At 40.4% G+C, this 21,316-nt stretch overlaps 1 protein-coding gene across 1 annotated transcript; it reads left to right on the plus strand.

Moving 5' to 3' along the window:
* Window positions 1-6,694: 6,694 nt before the first annotated feature.
* Window positions 6,695-19,874, plus strand: scdb (stearoyl-CoA desaturase b). Its single transcript, XM_088351190.1, has 6 exons — window positions 6,695-6,779; window positions 6,876-7,093; window positions 10,620-10,750; window positions 14,530-14,735; window positions 16,685-16,917; window positions 19,575-19,874. The coding sequence occupies exons 2-6, from the start codon at window positions 6,880-6,882 to the stop codon at window positions 19,772-19,774; spliced, it is 984 nt and encodes a 327-aa protein (XP_088207316.1). The 5' UTR covers window positions 6,695-6,779; window positions 6,876-6,879; the 3' UTR covers window positions 19,775-19,874.
* The last annotated feature ends 1,442 nt before the right edge of the window (window positions 19,875-21,316 follow it).

Raw genomic sequence — 21,316 nt, forward strand, 5'->3', positions numbered from 1 at the left:
ATGTTGTCTCAGTCAGATGCGGACATTATAATTCACACGTTTGTTACTTCCCATCTCGATTACTGTAATGCACTACTCTCCGGTCTTCCGAAGTCCAAAATCAAGAGCCTTCAGCTGGTACAAAATGCTGCAGCGAGGCTTTTAACTAAGACAAGAAAGTTTGATCACATTCCCCCGATTTTAGTTAACCTGCATTGGCTCCCTGTTAGCTTAAGATGTGATTTTAAGGTTGTGTTGGTATTATACAAAATCATGCATGGACTTGCTCCCTCATATCTTTCAGATTTAATTTCCCCCTATGTTCCGGTCCGAAGCCTTCGCTCTGAAAACGCTGGTCTACTAGTGATCCGAAGAGCCAAGAAGAGATCCGCAGGTTCGAGAGCGTTCTCCATCCGGGCCCCGGTGCTGTGGAATGCTCTTCCCCCTGAGATTCGATCTGCAACTTCAGTGGAAATGTTTAAATCTAAGCTTAAACCACACTTCTACTCTATAGCACAGGGGTGGCGAACACGCGGCTCTTGGCCAATAAGAATGCGGCTATTTGCCTCATCACATTTTCTAAATATTGTGGCTCTTTGCCTCGTTTCATGTTTAGTTTTTTTTCCCCCTCTTAAAACACACTTGAATCCATCAGAGTTAATAACAAATAATGAATTATATTTTGACATTGAAATGAAATGAAATGAAATGATCTGCATTTATATAAGCGCTTTTCAAGTCAAGACTTCCCAAAGCGCTTTACAGTGTGCTTCACATTTCCCAATAGCGGCCGTGCAGCCATGTCAGGCGCTAGCCTGCTTATTGGGGGTATTAGGGGTTCAGTGTCTTACCCAAGGACACTTCGACATGTAACACGGGGAGCCGGGATTCGAACTGCGATCTCTTGATCCCAAGACGAGCATTCTACCTCCTGAGCCACAACCGCCCCCGACATTAATTTGGCAGATTTGTTGTTTTTATGGTGCTCCACACATAACTGACTGCCATTCATCTGCGTGGATTACGTCTAATGCTGGTCAGTGCGTGGTGTGGCTCTTTGACTCTCACGGTTAAAAAATTCGGCTCTTTGTGTCAAACTTCTTTGCCACCCCTGCAAGAGCATATGAATAACATATATTTTATGTTGATAATATGTGTATTATTTGCCCTCATGTAGGTTTTAGATGAGGGGATGGTGTCATAATAGTCTGTAACAATAGTTTGCAATAGTCTTTGATCTGTGCAGCCCTTTGAGACTCTTTGTGATTAAGGGCTATACAAATAAACATGACTTTACTTGACTTTACAGTATGGTTAGTTGACGATGGTCCAGGTTATTTTAAAGTTGCCAATGATAAATTGTATTCTTGTACTAATTATGGACTGTGGACAGAGACAGAAAAGGCAGGACTCCCACTGACAGTGCTAAAGACAGACCAGAAAATTCTAGGGATAAAATTCAATGCGAATGGAGGAGGCGAGACCAGCTGGGACGATGTGACAAGGAAAGTTAAGCAAAGACTTGGTTTGTGGACACTAAGAAAACTGACAATAGAGGGGAAGGTCCTAATCATCAAAGCGATCATCCTCCCACTGCTCTTATCAATCAGTTTAGCTTTTATGCCCAAAAGAAATGTGCTTTTACAACTGGACCGAGCCATCTTTCACTTTATCTGGGGCTCAAAGTGGGAAAGGATAAAAAGAGATACAATGAAAAAGAAAAAGGAAAAAGGGGTGCCTGACCTCCAGCTCTTCCTGGGGAGCAAATATGTCTCCCTCCACTTCCAAAACGCTATGGGTCCACCCAACAACCCCAAAAGTCAAGCGATGACCCAGTTCTAGATGGGCTCGTACTTGCGGAAGCTAAAGCTTGTACCAAACAATCATTTGATACCAGTGTCCTTTAACTTGCCACCAACACATATCTTTATTCGGGACTTTTTAAAGAAATTTGATTTAGAAACACAAGAATGTCACACTTTACAAAACCACAGGGCCCTTAGTGCTATTGTGCAGAAGCGAGCAACAGTGAGTCCTGTGCGGGGGCTTGTGTTTGGCGAGCCTACAACGGTTTGGAGCAACATGAATCATCCCGCCCTCTCAAACAGACTACGGGACCTGTCATGGATGGTGGCTCATGAGGTTCTCTCAGTCAGAGCCGTAATGCACCACCGAGGAATGTCAGCGATTTTGACATGCCCTCGACCTGGCTGTGGCGCCCTGGAGTCGGTGAGGCACCTTTTTTGTGAGTGCAGCGCTGCCGAGGACCTGTGGGCAATGGCCGGCCACCTGGGAAAATTCCCGGACTTGCCAGCAGGGGAGGTCCCTGACGCACAGTACGTGCTTTACGGGGTGAGTCGGTCGAAAAGGTCACAGAACGACTTTGTCAAGGACTGGCTCACTCTCGCCACCATCAAAGACGCCATCTGGACCTCCAGAAACCTGCTGGTAAGGAGGTGCAGGCAGATCCCCCCGTGGCTGTGCTCCGATTGGCTGCAGATACCATACAATCTGCGAGCGGCAAGCCTAGGACGCAGCCATAAAGAAGAATCGTCTGCACCCACCCGGGGGAGGGAACCGGAGCTCCACTGTGGGGGTCCCGGCAGCAATGGTCTGGTTATTCGGGTCGTTGTGGAAGGTAGAAGTAAGAAGGGAGAGGACCCATCTGGGCATCCCGTGCAGAGGATGCTGCTTGGGAGGGTGGGATGGAATCCCACGTGAGAAGACAGAGCTATGCCCTTGCACAATAGTATTACCCTTTACACATTGGTTAACTGCTGTTAAAAGTTTCGATAAGAATTGTTCAAACTTCATACTGTTAAAATATGATATAATGAAATTGAGAATGTATTTAATTGCTGTTAAAAGTGTCGATAAAAACTCATATTGTTGGGATATGATATAATGAAATTGTGTGATTAATTGCTGTTAGAAATGTCGGAAAAAATTGTTAAAATGTCATATTGTCAGATATAACAAAATTGTGAATATGCTTAATTGCTGTTAAGATTGTCGAGAAAAATTGTTCAAACCTCACATTGTTTATTTGCTGTTAATAGTGTCAATGAAATTGTTCAAACCCTGATTGCTTCAAGCCCCTGTTTGCCTGACCGACCGCTTTCTTTCCACCCTGCTGGATTTCCACGCCGCAGCGAAGGAATGGCCTGGAGCTCAACCCGTCGCTGCCCTCTTTGCCCTCCCACGTATGTAAGATTCCCGTAATAAATATTATTTCTTGCACTGAGCAAGTCTCTAACCCTTTCCGTTCAGGGTCTCGACAATAGTGGCTGTTCCAAATGACCTTAACAGTGTTGTTTTTATTTTTTAAAGTTTATTTTATCATTTCACGGATCCTTTAACCACCACTCCCTGTGGTGTCTTGGGCAAGTAGAGCCTGGCGCTGCCCATGCCTCTCCAGGCCTTTTTTTTTTTGTTTGCTTTTTTTTAGGGATTTGCTCCCCCACATGTAACGGATAATACCGGATTCCATGTTTACCCCTTTTAGATATGACTGTGATACAGCACCTTTATCATCTGGTAACTGTTGCTTTTTTCTCTTGTGAAGCGTCATCTCACTCCTCGGAGATGAGCTGGACCTCTGCATTGACGGGCAGGGGGATGTGACAATACCAGGTGACGCTAAATAAACCACAATATTCCTTAAAGGATATTCCCCTAGTGTTGACTTAAACGTGATCCAAAGAATAAATAAAAACCCATGTGTGGAATTGGTAGTCACCGAGTTTTCACATTTGCTGTCGTTTGTCGCCTCCTGTATGTCGAGCCCAATATAAGAAAAACCGAAGTGTTGCTTGCCAGGGTTATGAGAATGTAACTTTTGCTGACATTTGGCCATTTAATTCTGAACCTTGCAGGTCATTTTAGAATTTACAAAAGAGTTTTGAGTTCTAATAAAATAGAAACCAGCAATTCTCAACTCTTTGTCAACGAGCAGAAGGAGCTTTATACTCCCCTTCTTAAAAAACTACGGTACTGTATTTATATCTCATCTCATCTCATTAGCTGCACCGCTTATCCTCAGTAGGGTCGCGGGGGTGCTGGAGCCCACCCCAGCAATCATCGGGCAGTGGGCAGGGGACACCCTGGACTGGTTGCCAGCCAATCGCAGGGCACACGGGGACAGACAACTCACTCGCTCATTCACACCTAGGGACAATTTGGACCGGCCAATTCACCTGAAATGCATGTTTTTGGAATGTGGGAGGAAACCGGAGTGCCCGGAGGAAACCCACGCAAACACGGGGAGAACATACAAACTCCGCACAGGAAGTCTGGAGCTGGATTTGAACCCACGCAGGAGGTTCCCATGACTTGAACTGTGCCGCACATGCGCTAACCACTGCGCCGCCGTGCTGCCCCTGTATTTATATATTTTTGTTTAATGTGAATATCTGCCCATATTTAAAACGAGGTTACACTAGAATTGAGAACTGTGACTTAATTGTACTGCAATCCTTTGGAGTCCCTCAACACCAGATCGGCAAAGCGCCAATAGGACATAATAGAGATGGGGATTTTGGCTTTTTTTAGAGAACAGGCTTTTTCAGCCTGGCTCACAAAAAAAGAGCCAGCTTTTTCAGCTCATAAACGCTTCGAGTTTTTTTTAAAGATCTATTACCAACAATATTGAAGCCATGCAATCTCATCTCATCTCATCTCATTAGCCGTACCGCTTATCCTCATTAGGGTCGCGGGGGGGCTGGAGCCCATCCCAGCCCTCTTCGGGCAGTGGGCAGGGGACACCCTGAACTTTGAAAATATTTTAAGCTACTATATAACAATAGCCTTTATTGTTTTAATATACAGTGAACTTTTACCTGATTTAAACTTTCAAATTGTTGATACAAAGCAAATATCAGAGGGATGGTGCCGATCATATCAACCAGTCACGAATACCTTCAAGAGAAAGAGAGAGAGAACGGAATATTGAGAAAAAAGAGAAAAATAAAGAGAAAATGGAGGAAGAGTAAAATAGAGAACAAAAAGGGAGGATATAGGGGAAAAGAGGGAGAGATAAGAGAAGAGAGAAATTGGAAGGGAACCGGCTCCTTAGCGTAAACGATATCAAAGCAAAAAAAAAATGTGTAAAGCAAATATCCATCCTTATCTGCACCGCTTATCCTCAGTAGAGTCCCGGGGTGCTGGGGTCCATCCCAGCTATATTTGGGCTGTGGGGAGGGGACACCTTCAACTGGATGCCATCCGGTCGCGGGGCACACAGACAACTCACTGGCTTATTTACATCCAAGAGACTACTGTACTTGAACCGGCCAATTAACCTGACATGCATGTTTTTGGATTGTGGGAGAAAAGCGATACAAGCATTTTGTGATCTTTAGTTCCAAACAAACCGTTTTTAAAATGACTGTTCTTGATAACAAGTCCAAAGGAATTCGTCTTGAAGTTGTATTTGCTTCTCCCTCTAGCATCACTGCAAGATTTGGGACTCAAGGCTAAGCAAATTCAATTTTTTTTACACTGTTATTTAATGCATTGGTTCTCCAATAGTAGGGCAGGTCTCCCTGGAGTGTGCATGGTCGCGTATGACTCTGGGGAATTGTTTTTTTTCCCAAACTTTTTCAAAATAAAGTGTAATTGCATCACCACTACACTAGGGGGAAATGGTGTTATTGCCTTGTCAGGCCTCACCCATTTTAATCCATAGAAACCTGTTCTGCTTGAGAAATTTATGAAGGCTGATACCGTCATTGCACGTATTGCTACACCACTGGTTCTCAAACAGTGGGGCTGGCCCCACTGTCGGCACGCAAGGCTCCACCAAGGGGGGTGCATGTGCGTTTGACTTCAGGGAACTTTTTTTTTTAAATCCCAGAAGTAAGTGAAACTGCACCTCCACTACAATAGAGGTCAGTGGCGTTCTTAAGAGCAGTGTGTGTTTGCGATTAGTCCCCATGCAGTGCATTAAAGCACTGGGTAAGAAGTGTAGACACAAAGTTTAGTCGTCCCACAAGTGACCCCATGAAAAAAAAAAGCACAGAAGATTTCTTCTTCCGAAGTCGGGCGTAACAGATAATAATTGAGAAGCACGGCTTCAATGTAATTGTAGTCTGTAGTCAGAGAAGCCCTTTGAGACTTCTTGTGATTAAGGGCTACACAAATAATCATGACTTGACTATTGATGGAGAGCCGGTGTTATGCCGAGAAATGCATCCCTGCCGAGATTTGCATCCCCTAGCTACTATAAGCACTTTTACCTAGTTTTATCTCACTTTTATATCACTTTTCGAGAACGTAATGGCGAACATATAACCAAGAACTGTTATGCACTCTACCATAAAGCTTATTATTCTGAAATAACCTTTATGGTACAGTGCATAACAGTTTCAATACAAGCAATTTGAGTAGAAAAAGGCTAAATAAACATGTTACCTGCTCAAAAGTCATTTATATACGGTGTGCATTACTGTTCGCTTACATTCCCAACAAATACAAAGATAGAATGGTTTAAGTTGTATTACATTCCCAACAATGCAAGATGAAGTGGTTTTGGTTATATGTTCGCCATTACATTCCCGAAAAGTGATATAAAAGTGAGATAAAACGAGGTAAAAGTGCTTACAGTAGCTAGGGGATCCAAATCTCGGCAGGGATGCATTTCTCGGCATAACACCGGCTCTCGTCTTTCCCTTCAAAGAGGTAGCTCGTAAAGCCGTTTTGTTCGCGAACGACCCACCATTACAACATAAGAGGCGGACTTCATTCTTAGAGAAGCTCACTGGTCATCTCCATTGTGGACTGCCACTTGATATCTCTGCCAGGTGAGCACAGACTAGCCCTAAAGCTAAGCCAACTTTTCATGTAAATGTAGGCCAAAGTTTCTGAAGTGTGAACCTGTTTTTGCGGGACTTCCGCAGCCAAATGACGGATGAGAGGAGCTCAGCCGACGCGCAAGAGTCACCGGAGGATGCGTTCGACGACACCTACGCCGAGAAAGCTCAATTTAAAAGCGGTTCTGCGAGACTCCCCAGGGCGCTTGTGTGGAGGAACATCTGGCTGATGTTGCTGCTGCACACCGGAGCTCTTTACGGACTTTTCCTCATCCCGTCCGCGAGTCCTCTCACGCTCGTCTGGAGTAAGTGCAACAACATTGCCATGGTTGCTATAATTTTTAAGAAAGTAAGCATGCTAGCTCAAGATCAAGGGTTTGAGAAAGTTGGATTGGCTGTTTTTAATATTAAGGTCTTTTTTCAGTTTGAAACTACTCTGTATACGGTCAATTCTAAATCATATTTACAATTTAAAAGTTGAAAGTAAAGAAATCATGTCACAATTATTTGTATAGCCCTTGATCACTAAGAGTTTCAAAGGGCCGCACCGGCCACCATTACAGAATCCCTTGATCAGTAACGTACATGTGGTCAAGGAAGAATTCTGCATGAAGAAAATCGAAAAGCCTTAAAAATGCGTCTTACATAGGTAACACCACTTCTAGGATGATCTGAAACATATTAAGAATTTAAAAGTTGAAAAATATAAGTCAAGTCACATTCAATCAGAGTCTCAAAGGGCTTCACACACCAATATTACAACATCCCCTGAAAAAAATCAGGACAGGATAAACCTAAACACCTGAGCATGAAGAATATTAAAAAGCCTTGAAATGGGGTCACGCATGCGGTAACCCCTCTTCAGGAATAGCAAGGACATCAACAGACCATACAAAGTCAACATTTAAAAAAAAATCAACAGAAATCATGTCAAAAAGCAAATTTAAAGCAATGACAATCTTCTTTTCTCTAAATCTCGACTGATGCAGCAGGAGATCTAGGCAAGCATCAGGTAGAGATGTCAGTAAGATGGCTCAGAACACATGCACTCTGCAACTTCCAGTCTTGTCCTTCTCCCTTCAAAACAAGAAAACCAAAGTACGGAGTCAACATCACTAATAAGCGATATAATATAAGTTGCTCTTGAGGTTGCTTATCTCAAAGGGCTGGAGAAAAAATATTATCAATGACAATGAAGACAATTCAAAATCTAAAAATTCAACAGTGGGACCTCGCTACTTCACATTTTAGCGTTGGTTGGTTGGTTAGTTGGTTGGATCCTTTACCACTATGGTCGTAGGAGCGCACCATTTCCTGTGGTGTGTCTTGTTGAAACGCGGGTGTTGGTGAGTATGCTGGAGGTGAAGAGCATCAATTATAATTTGTGATTGAAAAGCTTATAATTACAAGGGATGCTGTCAATCACAATTCACATGCACAATTCACATTTAGACCTTTCCACAGGTCCCGCCCCTAAAAACATTCACACAGTACAGTATATTCAGTGGTCAATCTGTACAGTTCTACTGAATTGTATGCATCCTGTCAAGTCAAGTCATGTTTAGTTCTATAGCCCTTAATCACAAAGAGTCTCAAATAGCTGCACAGATCAAAGACTATCTCAAACTATTATTACAGACTATTATTACACCATCCCCTCATCTAAAACCTACATGAGGGCAAATAATACACATATTATCAACATAAAATATAGGTTATTCATATGCTATAAAGTAGAAGTGTGTTTCAAGCTTAGATTTAAACATTTCCACTGAGGTTGCAGATCAAATCTCAGGGGGAAGAGCATTCCACAGCACCGGGGCCCAGATTGAGAATGCTCTCGAACCTGCAGATCTCTTCTTGGCTCTTGGGATCATTAGCAGACCAGCGTTTTCAGAGCGAAGGCTCCGGATTGGAACATAGGGGGAAATCAAATCTGAAAGATATGAGTGAGCAAGTCCATGCATGATTTTGTATAATACCAATAGAACCTTAAAATCACATCTTAAGCTAACAGGGAGCCAATGCAGGTTAGCTATAATCGGGGTAATGTGATCTTGTTCAAAAACTGTTTTACCATCCATCCATTATCTGAACCGCTTATCCTCAATAGGGTTGTGAGGGTGCTGGTGCCCATCCCAGCTATCTTCGGGCAGTTGGCAGGGGACACCTTGAACTGGTTGCCGGCCAGTCGCAGGGCACAGAGAGACAGACAACTCACTCGCTCATTCAAACCTAGGGACAATTTGTACCGGCCAATAAACCTGAAATGCATGTTTTTGGAATGTGGGAGAAAACCGGAGTGGCCGCAGGAAACCCACGCAAGCACAGGGAGTACATGCAAACTCCACACAGGAAGGTTCGATCTCATGACCTAAGAACTGTGCCGCACACGCACTAACCACTGTGCCGCCTTGCTGAATACTGTTTTACCAAACAAACACAAAAATACAGCACTTGCACGGCTATCCTAGGCCACAACTTATGTTGAGAGGCTCATAAATTCTATATTTGTATTACTTTTCAAATATAGATTTTTGGATAAGCAGAAAGAGAAAAAATTCATTTCCATCCATAGTATTTCACTGCTAAAATTTACACCCATTATATTCAAATAGATTCTATATTAGTTCTAGAATAGAATAGAATTGTCTTTATTGTCATCGATATCAATGTTGTAAAACATTGTATGCAACAAGATTAGAGACTTTAGGGTATAACGTGCAATAAAGACTTTGAAGAGAAAAAGGATAAAAGACTATGAGGACGAATAGGCCAAAATGTTAAGTAATCTGCATTTATATAGTGCTTTTCGAGTCACTGAAGACCTCCCAAAGCTCTTTACAATGTGCTTCACCTTTAGCCACACACACATACCGATAGCCAGGGACAGCCATGTAAAGTATCTACCAAGAACACTTTGACATTTACCTCAGAGGAGCTGGGAATTGAACTTGCAACCCTTCAGTCCCAAGATAAGCACTCTACCCCCTGAGCTACTGCTGCTCACAAAGAATAATCATAACAAAGTCCCTAGAAAACTGGCCTAAGTCATGTCAAGTCAAGTCATTTTTATTTGTATAGCCCTTAATCACAAAGAGTCTCAAAGGGCTTCACAGGTTATTATACAGACTATTTTTTCAGACTATTATTACACCATAATCATGCAATGAAAAAATAATAGTGCATTGTAACAACAGGGCAATGACAATAAGTGCAATAACATTTTACAGCGGCAAATATAATTCACAAGTTATATATTTTCACAGTTTCATATAGCGACAAAAAAGAGGAAAAAAAATAGGTTGCAATATATATTTTCACAGTTTTGTGTATGTGTTTAGGGTGGTGATGACCTTAGGGTAGAAGCTGTCTCTGAGCCCGTTTGTCCTAGTTTTAAGGGACCTGTAGTGCCTACCAGAGTGTAACAGGTCAAAGAGGTGGTGGCTGGGATGTGAACTGTCTTTTTCTAATGTTAATGGCTCTGCTAGGACACCACTTTTTTGATTTTGCTTCCTATGCAGCATTTCACAAATTCCTCAACAATCTTCACTTTGTCCATGGTCTGCTGCCCTCCATTCCCTCCCGCTTCAGTCTTTGCAACGCCCGCCTGCATATTATTACACAACGGAAGACAAAGCACAATCAGCACTTCCATAGAGATTCCATTGTGGAGCTCGTGCCACACAATCCGTCTTTGGCTTCCATATGGCCCTGCGGCGCTCACCCTTGCTGCTCACAGACAACAACAACAAACCATACACCTGACCTTGCACCCAGTTCCGACATTGCTTCAAAAGTCATGTTTTATTATCTGTTTTCTCTTGGCAGCGGCCGCGTGCTTCTACTTCAGCGCTTTGGGTGTGACAGCCGGAGCCCACAGGTTATGGAGCCACAGATCCTACAAGGCTTCTCTGGTCCTTAGGGTCTTCCTGGCACTTGCCAACTCAATGGCTTTTCAGGTAAAACACTACAGCAGGGGTATGGAACGTATGGCTTTCAAGCAAGGTGTGGCTCCTTTCATGAGTACTGTATATTTCGAACTATGAGGCGCACCTAAAAACCCCAACTTGGCCTCATAACACGGTGCACCTTAGATATCACAAAATACAGTCGCAAAGAAAGGAAGTGCATTCGGTATTAATAGGTGTGTGTTATCACACAAGGTTTGTGGGCAATGATTGATCAATTGATAATCTTTATTGGCCCAAATTGCAGTACATTGCAACAGAACTTGAACCAAGGTAATGACAGTGAGGACACTGACTGGAGGTCTTCGGTGTGGTACTCGCAGGCACCAGGGTGCACCCTAAGCACAGATAAGGTGCCTGAGGACCTGTTCTGAAAATAGCTCACTAGTGCTTGGTCATTGTGATTTTTTTTATAAAAGGTTATTTCCTTACTGGTTGAATGAGTCTATTAAACTCTGCTTTCTATAATTAATAAGTAATAACAGTACCTGAAATACCGTCTTCCCGTGCATCTTTTATGTTGGGCGTACCACTTACAAAGCACCTGCGCCTGGGTGGCCAATAACTTTTTAAAAAAAAAAAAAAAGGAAAAGATTTATTTTCAAATCAAATGTTTGCTCTACTCCGATTTCGAAATTTTCGTTCGGTTTGGAAAATTCGGAAGCCGCACAAACGAGAACGGCGCGCCGTGCTAGGGTCATCGGCCGAGGGGGATTCCCGCAAAAAGTGAAAATCTGCAAAGTAGCGACGCCCCTTCCCAAAAAAAAAAAATAAAATAAAATAAAAAAAACATTTTTTTTTTTTTAACCATTACAGACCGCGAAGCTCTGAAGCCGCGAACGTCGAACCGCGAAGTAGCGAGGTCCCACTGTAATTTTCCAAAGTAGACACAGAGAACACAAGAAAAATGGATAAGTGGTTCGGAATCAAGCCAAAACCTCATCCCCAGAAGAAAGATTCAAAAGAAGCTACAAAACGTAAACGTACATTGAAAGCATCGTGGAAAGAGGAGGTCACGTGGCTTGTAGCAGGACGACGCAACACAAACATTGCATGAATGAAGATGAGTAAATACAGGTACATGCTAATGGCAGGTGGAAAACAGCGATGTCATATACATGCAATGAATGTTATAAGTAGATTTATAATAAACTTAATTTTAAAGTGTTTTTATGTTATATATTCTGATTGTCAATCCTTAATACTTTGCAACAATGTTTTTTTTGCGATTAGTCGTCTTATTGTGTTTCAAGTGGGGAAAATGGGGCAGGCAACTTTATGGCTGGGCAGGCAACTTTTCAGAGTTGTCTGCCTTGGTGTCCGGTAACTTTTTGTCACCAGTTTCAGACACTGGTAATTACATAGTAAAAACATAGTAATAATGTCATAAGTTGTTATTTCATAAACACATATACCCCTGCACTTGACTAGACCACCACTAATTTCTCTCATGCAGTCAGAAACACTGATTTGCATAGTTCCTTTGTTCTGAATTCTGATAGGTTAAACAGTCTCGCCACTTCTTCACCTGTGCATGAGTAACCTTGGGTAAGACAAAAACAGAAGGTCATTAAACAAAATAATATACTAAATTTTTTACGTACGTTTACATATTCAACTGTTTTAGAGCAAACAGATCAGCAACAATGGCAATTATTGATGCAGTAGAAGAAATCACCCATAGTATAGAAAAGAAGAGATACGCAGTCGGGGTATTTATTGATTTAAAAAAAGCATTTGATACAATTAATCATAATATACTATTAAAAAAACTGGAAAGATATGGCATCAGGGGAGTGGCTTTGCAATGGATTCAAAGTTATTTGACGGGGAGGAAGCAATATGTAAAAATGGGAGAGTTTTCATCTGAATATTTGGACATCTGTTGTGGGGTACCACAGGGTTCTATCCTGGGACCAAAGCTATTTAATTTATATATTAACGATATTTTTAATGTTTTAAAACTGTTGAAAATAGTAATATTTGCAGACGACACTAACATTTTCTATTCAAATGATAACTATATTGATTTGGTAACCTGTATTAATCGTGAACTAATTAACATAAAAGTATGGATGGATATAAATAAATTATCTTTAAATTTAAATAAAACCAAAGTAATATTCTTTGGTAATCGTAAGGCAAATCAAGATTTAGAAGTAAAAATGTATGGTGTCGCAATAGACATTGTATCAGAAATTAAGTTTTTAGGGGTCATAATAGACAATAAATTAAGTTGGAAATCACACATCAGACACATACAAACTAAGGTATCTTAAAGCATTTCCATAATTAATAAAACCAAATTTCTTATAAATTATAATGCATTGTATTTATTATATTGTTCTCTCGTTCTGCCATATTTAACATATTGTGCAGAAGTCTGGGGCAATAATTACAAAAGTTCACTACAGCCCCTTTTTATCCTTCAAAAACGTGCAATAAGAACCATACACAGGGTAGGATATCGGGATCATACCAATATTTTATTCATGCAGTCCAAATTATTGAAATTGGATGATTTAATACAATTTTTCACTTCACAATTTTTATTTAAGGTCAACAAAAACATAGTGCCAGAAAACATACAAAAATTATTCACTCGGAAAGAGGGAAAATGTAACTTGAGGGGCTGTAGTGAATTCAAAATCCCAAATGTGAGAACCACCAGGAAAAGTATGTGTGTGTCTGTGTGTGGAGTCAGACTTTTTGCTAAATCAGATCAAACAATGTCCAACTATCCATGTGTTCAAATTTAAATACAAAAATGCATTACTGGCGAAATACAGGGATGAAGAAAATGGGATATGAGAGAAATTGGAAATACTGCATTTCAAACTATGGTTAACTTGTTGTTATTGTTGCTATTATTACATCAGAACTGTTATAAGTATTGTGTTTATTTTTATTGTTATTATCACTGGTGCCGCAGTAACATTATGCGCATTGTGACGTTGAGGGATGGGTATTGCGAAGATTAGTGTATAAAATATGTGATTATTGTAACTATTATAATTATTGATATCTGACCTATGTAATAAGTATATCCATGAGATTTTGTTGTATTGGACACAAGAGGAGCTATCTATGAAATGTATTTAATAGGGAAGATAAAGGGGTAGGAAAAATAAGCATCTGCTTCTGACTACCCCTTTTCGAACATGTTATGTGACATTATTTTGTTGTTGACTCATTATTTTTGTCCTGTTTTATTTTTATGTTCGAAATAAAGTTTTCATTCATTTTCATTCAACTGCAACGTTATTGATGGCAAGGTGAAGAAGTGTGGAGAAACTGTTTTAACTTGTCAGAATGCATAACAACACTAAAAACTACAAATATGGATTACCTGATATAACAAAGAGGTGCAGATGACACGCAGTGCAAAGTAAGTCGATTCAGTGCAGATTTGAGTCAAGTATTGTGAGAGTTTTAAGGAAGGAGCTGTCTCTAAGTCTATTTGTTTTGGCTCGAATGGATCTGCATTGCTTACCAGAGTGTAGCAGGTTGAACAGATCACACAGTGAAATAAAATGCACCGAAGAATTCGCTTTTTGCCTGGAGGTCAGGTTTGGCGGCGTTATTTCATTTTTTCTCAAAATATGTGCTGTGGAGCTCTCACTGTAAAAAAAAGAAAATATTTTCCTTTCATGGCTTTTTGAGTCAAAAGCGTTCCCGACCTCTCACAACAGCAAATTGACTTTGAGGGATGATCGTCTTGAGTGTTTTAAAACACTTGGACGATTATGTATTTTGTTTGCCGCCCACAGAACGACATTTACGAGTGGGCGAGGGACCACCGTGTCCATCACAAGTACTCAGAGACTGATGCCGACCCGCACAACGCCAAACGGGGCTTCTTCTTCGCGCACGTGGGCTGGCTGCTGGTTCGCAAGCAGCCAGAAGTGGCCGAGATGGGTCGCAAACTGGAACTGTCTGACCTGAAGGCTGATGAGGTGGTCATGTTCCAAAGACGGTAAGTGGGACATAAACTTTAAACTTCACCTTTGACTGTGCTACATATCCTCACTCAAAAAAAACAATTTACAAATTTGAGTATGTTACCACAAATATATTCAGAATGGATTGAGATTTTTTAGATTTTGTAAAGAGATTCTTAGTTGCACTTAGAAAATGCTTTTTAGACAATCTTATCACTTAAAAATAAAATGTAACGACAAATTAGCAAACACTATTAACTTTACTGTTGGTTGGAAATGCAATAACTTTTAGCAGCAACAATTATTCAACCCAAAATGAGTTACAAGGTAATTATTTTCTCAGTTTTGTGCAATAATATATATTTTCCAGTTTCATTTAGCAACAATACCAACAAGAAAAAAAACTTTCAAAGTTGAAAGATATGTTTTTACAGTTTTGTGTATTCTTTAAGGGTGGTTATGTCCCTGAGGAAGAAGCTGTATGGTATGAATATAATATTTATAACATTCAACAAGTTACTGATTGACATGTTAAGCACTTGTGATATTAATTGATACCTTTAGATAGCACTCTTTGTCTAAATATCCATGCACTACATTACATATGTATTGAACTAGCCCAGGGGTCGGGAACCTATGGCTCGGAGATAAAATTATACTCATGCAAATCTTACCTACAGCGTTTCAAGTCTTATGAGCTTGGGGTGTAGGTAAGACTTGTGCGCCTTCCAAAAGTGCAATAATGCCAACAAAAGAAATCAAAGCCCCATTTTAGATTTGAAATCAACAATTTATGACATCATAAATGGGACAAAGCAGAACTGGGAAAAACGGTCACTGAACAATATAAAAATGAAATGATCCGCATTTATATAGCGGTTTTCAAGTCAATTAAGACTTTCCAAAGCGCTTTACAATGTGTTTCACATTTACCCATTCACACACACACTCACACCAATAGTGGCCGTGCAGCCATGCAAGGCGCCAACCTGCTTATTGTGGGCATTAGGGGTTCAGTGTCTTACCCAAGGACACTTTGACATGTAACACGGAGGAGCCAGGATTCGAACTGCGATCTCTTGATCCCAAGACGAGTGCTCTACCTCCTGTGCTACTGCCCTTGATCTTTTCCAAAAGCCTATTTGTTCCGATTTGGGGAACTTTCCATTCCGAATCTCATTCGAATTGTCTTTATTGTCATTGATAACAACACAGTGTCAGAACCAGAAAAAATGGTAGACCCAAACGCGTAACGTTTCACACAAAAGTTTGAGATATCGAGGAAACAAACGCCAGCGATCTGGTGCCCCCTGGACAGGAGGAGCAAAGCAGCCCACGGGATCGGAGTGTGATCGGAATGCGGAGGTGAGTGGATTTGCTGGGTTGAGAGATCGGAGTGTGGTCAAATGGGCAAAACCGGTCGATAGCCGGAGCGGGAGATCAGAGCGTGGTTGGTGGGCAAAAACGGGTCACTAGCCGGAGTGGGAGATCGGAGTGTGATCGATGGGCAAAAACTAATTTGAAGGCGTTGACATTTTTGAACTGTAAGTCGGTACCCTTGTTTGCAGTATTTTGTGACATTTTTAAATAGCGGATTAACGTAATGTTGTAACTACATTTGAGGTACGAATATTTGTTCGAAAAGCGTTACTGAAAAAAGTAATTGCGTTCCACTTTGGGTTCTACCATTGTAAAGCATTAGTGCCTAGCCAGTGATACTTTATGTATTTTTGGTGAATGCTCAAATTGATATTGATTTTTATTCACTGAATGGAATTTTTTACCACTTAGAAGGGCTGAATAATACACAATGTCCCAACAATAAATAATTAACAATTTGAAATTAAAGGAAGATAAAGTATAAATATAAATGCAATGTTAAAAAAAAGTTATATTAATATTCAAAGGTATTGCTTTAAAAAGATCAGTAAGTTCTTTACCGTTCTCCGTTTTATTTACTGTTCAAAATGTTTGTTTATTTCAGTCACTACAAGCTCTCGGTGGTGTTTCTGTGCTTCCTGGTGCCCATGCTGGTGCCCTGGTACTTCTGGGGTGAAACCCTCTTGGTGGGTTACTTCCTCCCCGGATTGCTGAGGTACGCATTGGGCCTCAACGCCACCTGGCTGGTCAACAGCGCAGCGCATATGTGGGGCAACAGACCGTACGACCACAACATCAGCCCCAGGGAGAACCGGATTGTCGCTTTTAGCGCTATAGGTGAGGAAAACGCAACTGACTTTGTTGAGAATTCCGGCTCTTTATAGAGAACCCGTTCTTACGACTCAACTCTCTGAAAAGAGTCAGCTTTCGGCTCTTAAACGTCTTCAGATTTTTGTTGTTGCTGTAATTGAAAAACTACCAAGTATTATGTAACATTCTGCATAAAATGAATAAATAATTTTTGAACATGTATTATGCAATCTCCACAATTAGAGTTGCGAATTCTGGCTCTTTCAGCTTAGGTCACTAAAAAGATATGACTCTTTCGGCTCCAAAACGGCTCTTCAAATTTATTTTGTTCCTTTAATTGATGTATTAACAATCATTATGTACATTATGCAATAAACAAATTGATTATTTTAAAAAGATATATTTGGCAATCTCCACATTTGGTGATGGCAATTCTGGCTCTTTGTAGAGAAGTAGCTCTTTCGGCTCTGCTCACTAAAAAGATCCATCTCTTTCGGCTCCCTAACGGCTCTTCATTTTTTGTTGTTGTTGTTGTTGTTGCTTTGATAAATTGTTTATTAATGTAAGTTTAAACACAATTTTACACTCAAAAATGACATGAATATATTTTGAACTTGCAAAGAGAAACAGGGAGAGAAGCCTTTAGATAAGAGAATTCCAATCCCTCTTGACACCTCCTAAGCCTCCTCTTTTTATTAAATCTTCTAGTTACAAAAACAAATTAGCCCTGAAGGGTGTGAATTTATCAAAGAACAGCTACATGATTTGGTCATTAGTGACAATGATCTAATAGCTAAAACAACAAACAACAGTGTGCTATAATAGACAAAAAAAGGAACTGGCATCTTATGTAATATCCTTTGCATTTGTCTTATATTAATAAACTCATCGATTACCTATTATAATTTAACATTATGAAATAAATGGCTTATTCTACTTATACATTCTAATAGATCCTAAACCCGAAGTTTGGCCTGGGTCGGGCCTAAAATGTCTATCATTATGTCTGGGTCGGGACGGGTTTCTTTCTGTCTGACTTTTAAGAATAAAAAAATATATGTTTAAATTATATGTTAATAAAAATGTGTACTATATGATGTGTTGATACTAAACTAAAAAACTCTCCTTTAATAATTCTCCGTTAATGTAACCTGCAGACACAGAAACATAAAATATGTAAATGTTAATATAGTCTTGTAAGGTGCGTACTTTGAAAAAATATTTTCTCTATTAAGTGTGTTTTGACAATGCCCAACTGAGTTCAAAGAACCCTTATTCTTGCGCCTATCCTCTTCTGAAAAAAATAATAATCTGAAATAATCTGCATTTATATAGCGCTTTTCAAGTCAATGACTTCCCAAAGCGCTTTACAGTGTGCTTCACATTTCCCAATAGCGGCCTTGTATTGCAGCCATGTAAGACGCTAACCTGCATATTGGGAGTATTAGGGGTTCAGTGTCTTACCCAAAGACACTTCGACATGTAACACAGACAAGCTGGGATTCGAACTGGGATCCCTTGATCCCAACACGAGCGCTGTACCTCCTGAGCTACTGCCGCCCCGCTTACATCTTACTTTTATCAGGGCCTGCTTGTGGCTGAACAAACCCACAAAATGATTGGAAAAAAAGGGGTTTATTTTAGCGCGTCTAAGAAATTCCATGTACAGAGGCCCCCCTACTTACGAACATTCGAGGTTAAGAAAAACGGTAGATAAGAATATTAACATTGCTGTAAGTTAGATCTTGTATTGTGCACCTTTTTCCGAGTGCAGGACAGTACTGTAGTCATTTTTTCCGCCGCTACCGGCGTGTGGCGCTGTGAAAGGTCACCTAGCATCCATCTGGAAGTAAGAAAATCCGCTTCATCTTCCTAGTTTGTGTGAAAATATTCTACACCATATCTCCAGCGCGCTAGGAACTTTTTATTTTTATTGTTTAATATCTCGTGCATCCATTCAATATGGTTCGTGTAAAGTGTAAAGCAGAAGCGAGCCGTTTCTTTTGAAATAAAAGTGGAATAAGAAAGCTTGATGCGGTTGAGAAAATGGTCCGAACACTTTTTTTGGACACTTTTTACCACGTATAAGGACATCTTGAAGCGTATCTTCCAAAAGTAAGTTAAACTCAACTTTATTTATTTTTATAGAGCATATTATTTTATGAAATGGTTTTTTTTTATTGCAAAACAATACAGGTTACTTATACAAACCTTAAACACACTTCTATAAATCTTAAACATGTATTGTATTCAAAATATTGCACTGAAGCAACTTACAAACATTCAACTTGCCAACGATCGTCTGGAACCTATCTTGTTGTTAAGTAGGAAAGCGTCTGTAATTACGCCCAAATCATCTGTTACTCTGCCGCCATCTCCTGGTTTAACGTCATGATTGCACCTTTAAGTTTTCAAATGCTGAACCAAACCTTTAACGTAAATTTTGTCACAAAAGAGTGGCCTAATTTTTGTCGTCACAAATCACTTATCCTCCTCCTCCTCCTATGTCCTGACAAATAAAATATAACATTTAGGGTTTGCTTGGAGGGCTGGATTTGTATAGGTCCTATCTTACCTTTTGCTTCATAGAGCCGTTACGCCCGCAAATGACACATGGTTAATTTCCTCTACTATCCTCATGGCTGAGTCACTATTATTATTATTTTTTTTTTCTGTCCGACCAGGAGAAGGCTTCCACAATTACCACCACACTTTCCCTTTCGACTACGCCACCAGCGAGTTTGGCTGCCGGCTCAACCTCACCACCGCTTTTATCGACCTCATGTGCTTCTTGCATCTAGCTGGCGAGTGCAGGACAGCTTCCAAGGAATTAATAGCAGCTCGTGTCCAGCGGACGGGAGACGGTAGCACCAAAAGCGGCTGAATGTGAATGTAAAAATGTACTATATTGATGATAATTACCATCAAGAGAAGCACAGTTAGTAAGTTTTCAGTTCACTAAATTTAAAGCATTGCTGATCTGACTGAGATGATCTTTTTACCACTGCACAGTGCAAAATTATTTTTCTACACCGCTTGCTGCCTTTAGACTAGGGGTCTCAGACTCAAATAACCTGGGGGCTGTCAGAGCTAAGGTCTGGGACAGGGTGGCCCAAATTCGGTTTGTGACCAAAAAATGTTTTGAAAAAAACATTCCACTGTTTTCAAACACAATTTCTTATAATTCCCTACACAAAATATGATCCACAAATACAAAAGCATTGAGAATTTATTCGAAACTAAATCAATCAATCAGTAATAGATTAATCCAAAATCACCTTGGGCTGCACTTTAAGGGACAGCGTGTATACAATGTCATCTAGTGGTACAAAAATGTCCTATTATAAAAAAATATATACTGTAATATATTGATTTAAATAATTACCAAAAATACATGAACTAACATATAGTCTGTGCCTTGTTTTTAAACACTCATATCATGAAAAAACAAAAAAAGGAGAACAGGCTTGGCAAGAAAACAGAAACAAATGTGATTTATAGTTACTTAGAGTCTCCATAATTTTATTTTTAATTGTGATTTTAAGCACTTGTTTTGGGTTACAACTACAATATCTAGTGGTCAAACAATACACACTATCCCTTTTACCTTCTAATTAAGGTGGGAACCTCAAACTATCATCCTGGGGGGCTGCAAATGGTCCCTGACTACAAGTTTGATAGCACAACTTTAGACATTTTTAACATTTCTTAAAAACGTATTTTTCACGTAAAATCAGATCACTCATCCTTAATTTGAGAAAAAAAATATCTGACATGGGAGATAATGGCAAATAACTGTTAATATTTTGCTCATTTGATGTATCGGGTGTCCCAAAAATGGCACTTGGCAGATAATAGGCGAATGCTCTTTGGGGGAAAAAACACTTTAGCTTTTTTTTCCACATTTCTGAACAATCTTTTTAGCACAGGCGTAGGCCAAAATGTCTGCTGTTCCTACTCTAAAATCAAATCTGAAATAGAAAAAAAAACTTGATTGTGTCATGATGACTGATTAATTTCACCTGTGCCCGCTCGTTTGGCGCCAGCCGCTGCTGGCTTCCTGATTGGTTCCCCGTCCTACTTAAGCCTTTCACTCGCCTGTTGTCAGTCCGTCAGCGAAGCTCTGTTTCTACAAGGCAAGCATTTTGACTGACTCCAGTTGGTCTCGCTTTTTTCACTTGTTTTCCACCCGTCCATTCCTGATTTCCCCGTTGGTCTCTGGCTACAACCTGTTTTTTGACCCCGGCCACGTTTTGATCTCACATCCCGGCTTACGACTCGTTTTCTGATCCCGACAACGTTTTGCTCTTCTGTACCGGCTATCGACCTGTTTTTCCGTCTACGCCACTACGACCTCCCGCTCTGGAAGATCCACTTCCGCATTCGGAACATGTTCTGATTCTGTGAGTGGCTTACTTCCCGTGTC

The sequence above is a fragment of the Urocampus carinirostris genome, chromosome 13 (genome assembly GCF_059441175.1).
Source record: "Urocampus carinirostris isolate Australia breed hairy pipefish chromosome 13, RoL_Ucar_1.0, whole genome shotgun sequence".
In the NCBI taxonomy this organism is placed as follows: Eukaryota; Metazoa; Chordata; class Actinopteri; order Syngnathiformes; family Syngnathidae; genus Urocampus; species Urocampus carinirostris.

Excerpts from the sequence above, each read along its gene's own strand:
- scdb (XM_088351190.1), top strand. The coding sequence starts at position 6,880 with ATGACGGATGAGAGGAGCTCAGCCGACGCGCAAGAGTCACCGGAGGAT. Across the intron at positions 7,094-10,619 it reads TCCTCTCACGCTCGTCTGGA|CGGCCGCGTGCTTCTACTTC; the intron begins GTAAGTGCAACA and ends TTCTCTTGGCAG. Across the intron at positions 16,918-19,574 it reads TGTCGCTTTTAGCGCTATAG|GAGAAGGCTTCCACAATTAC; the intron begins GTGAGGAAAACG and ends CTGTCCGACCAG.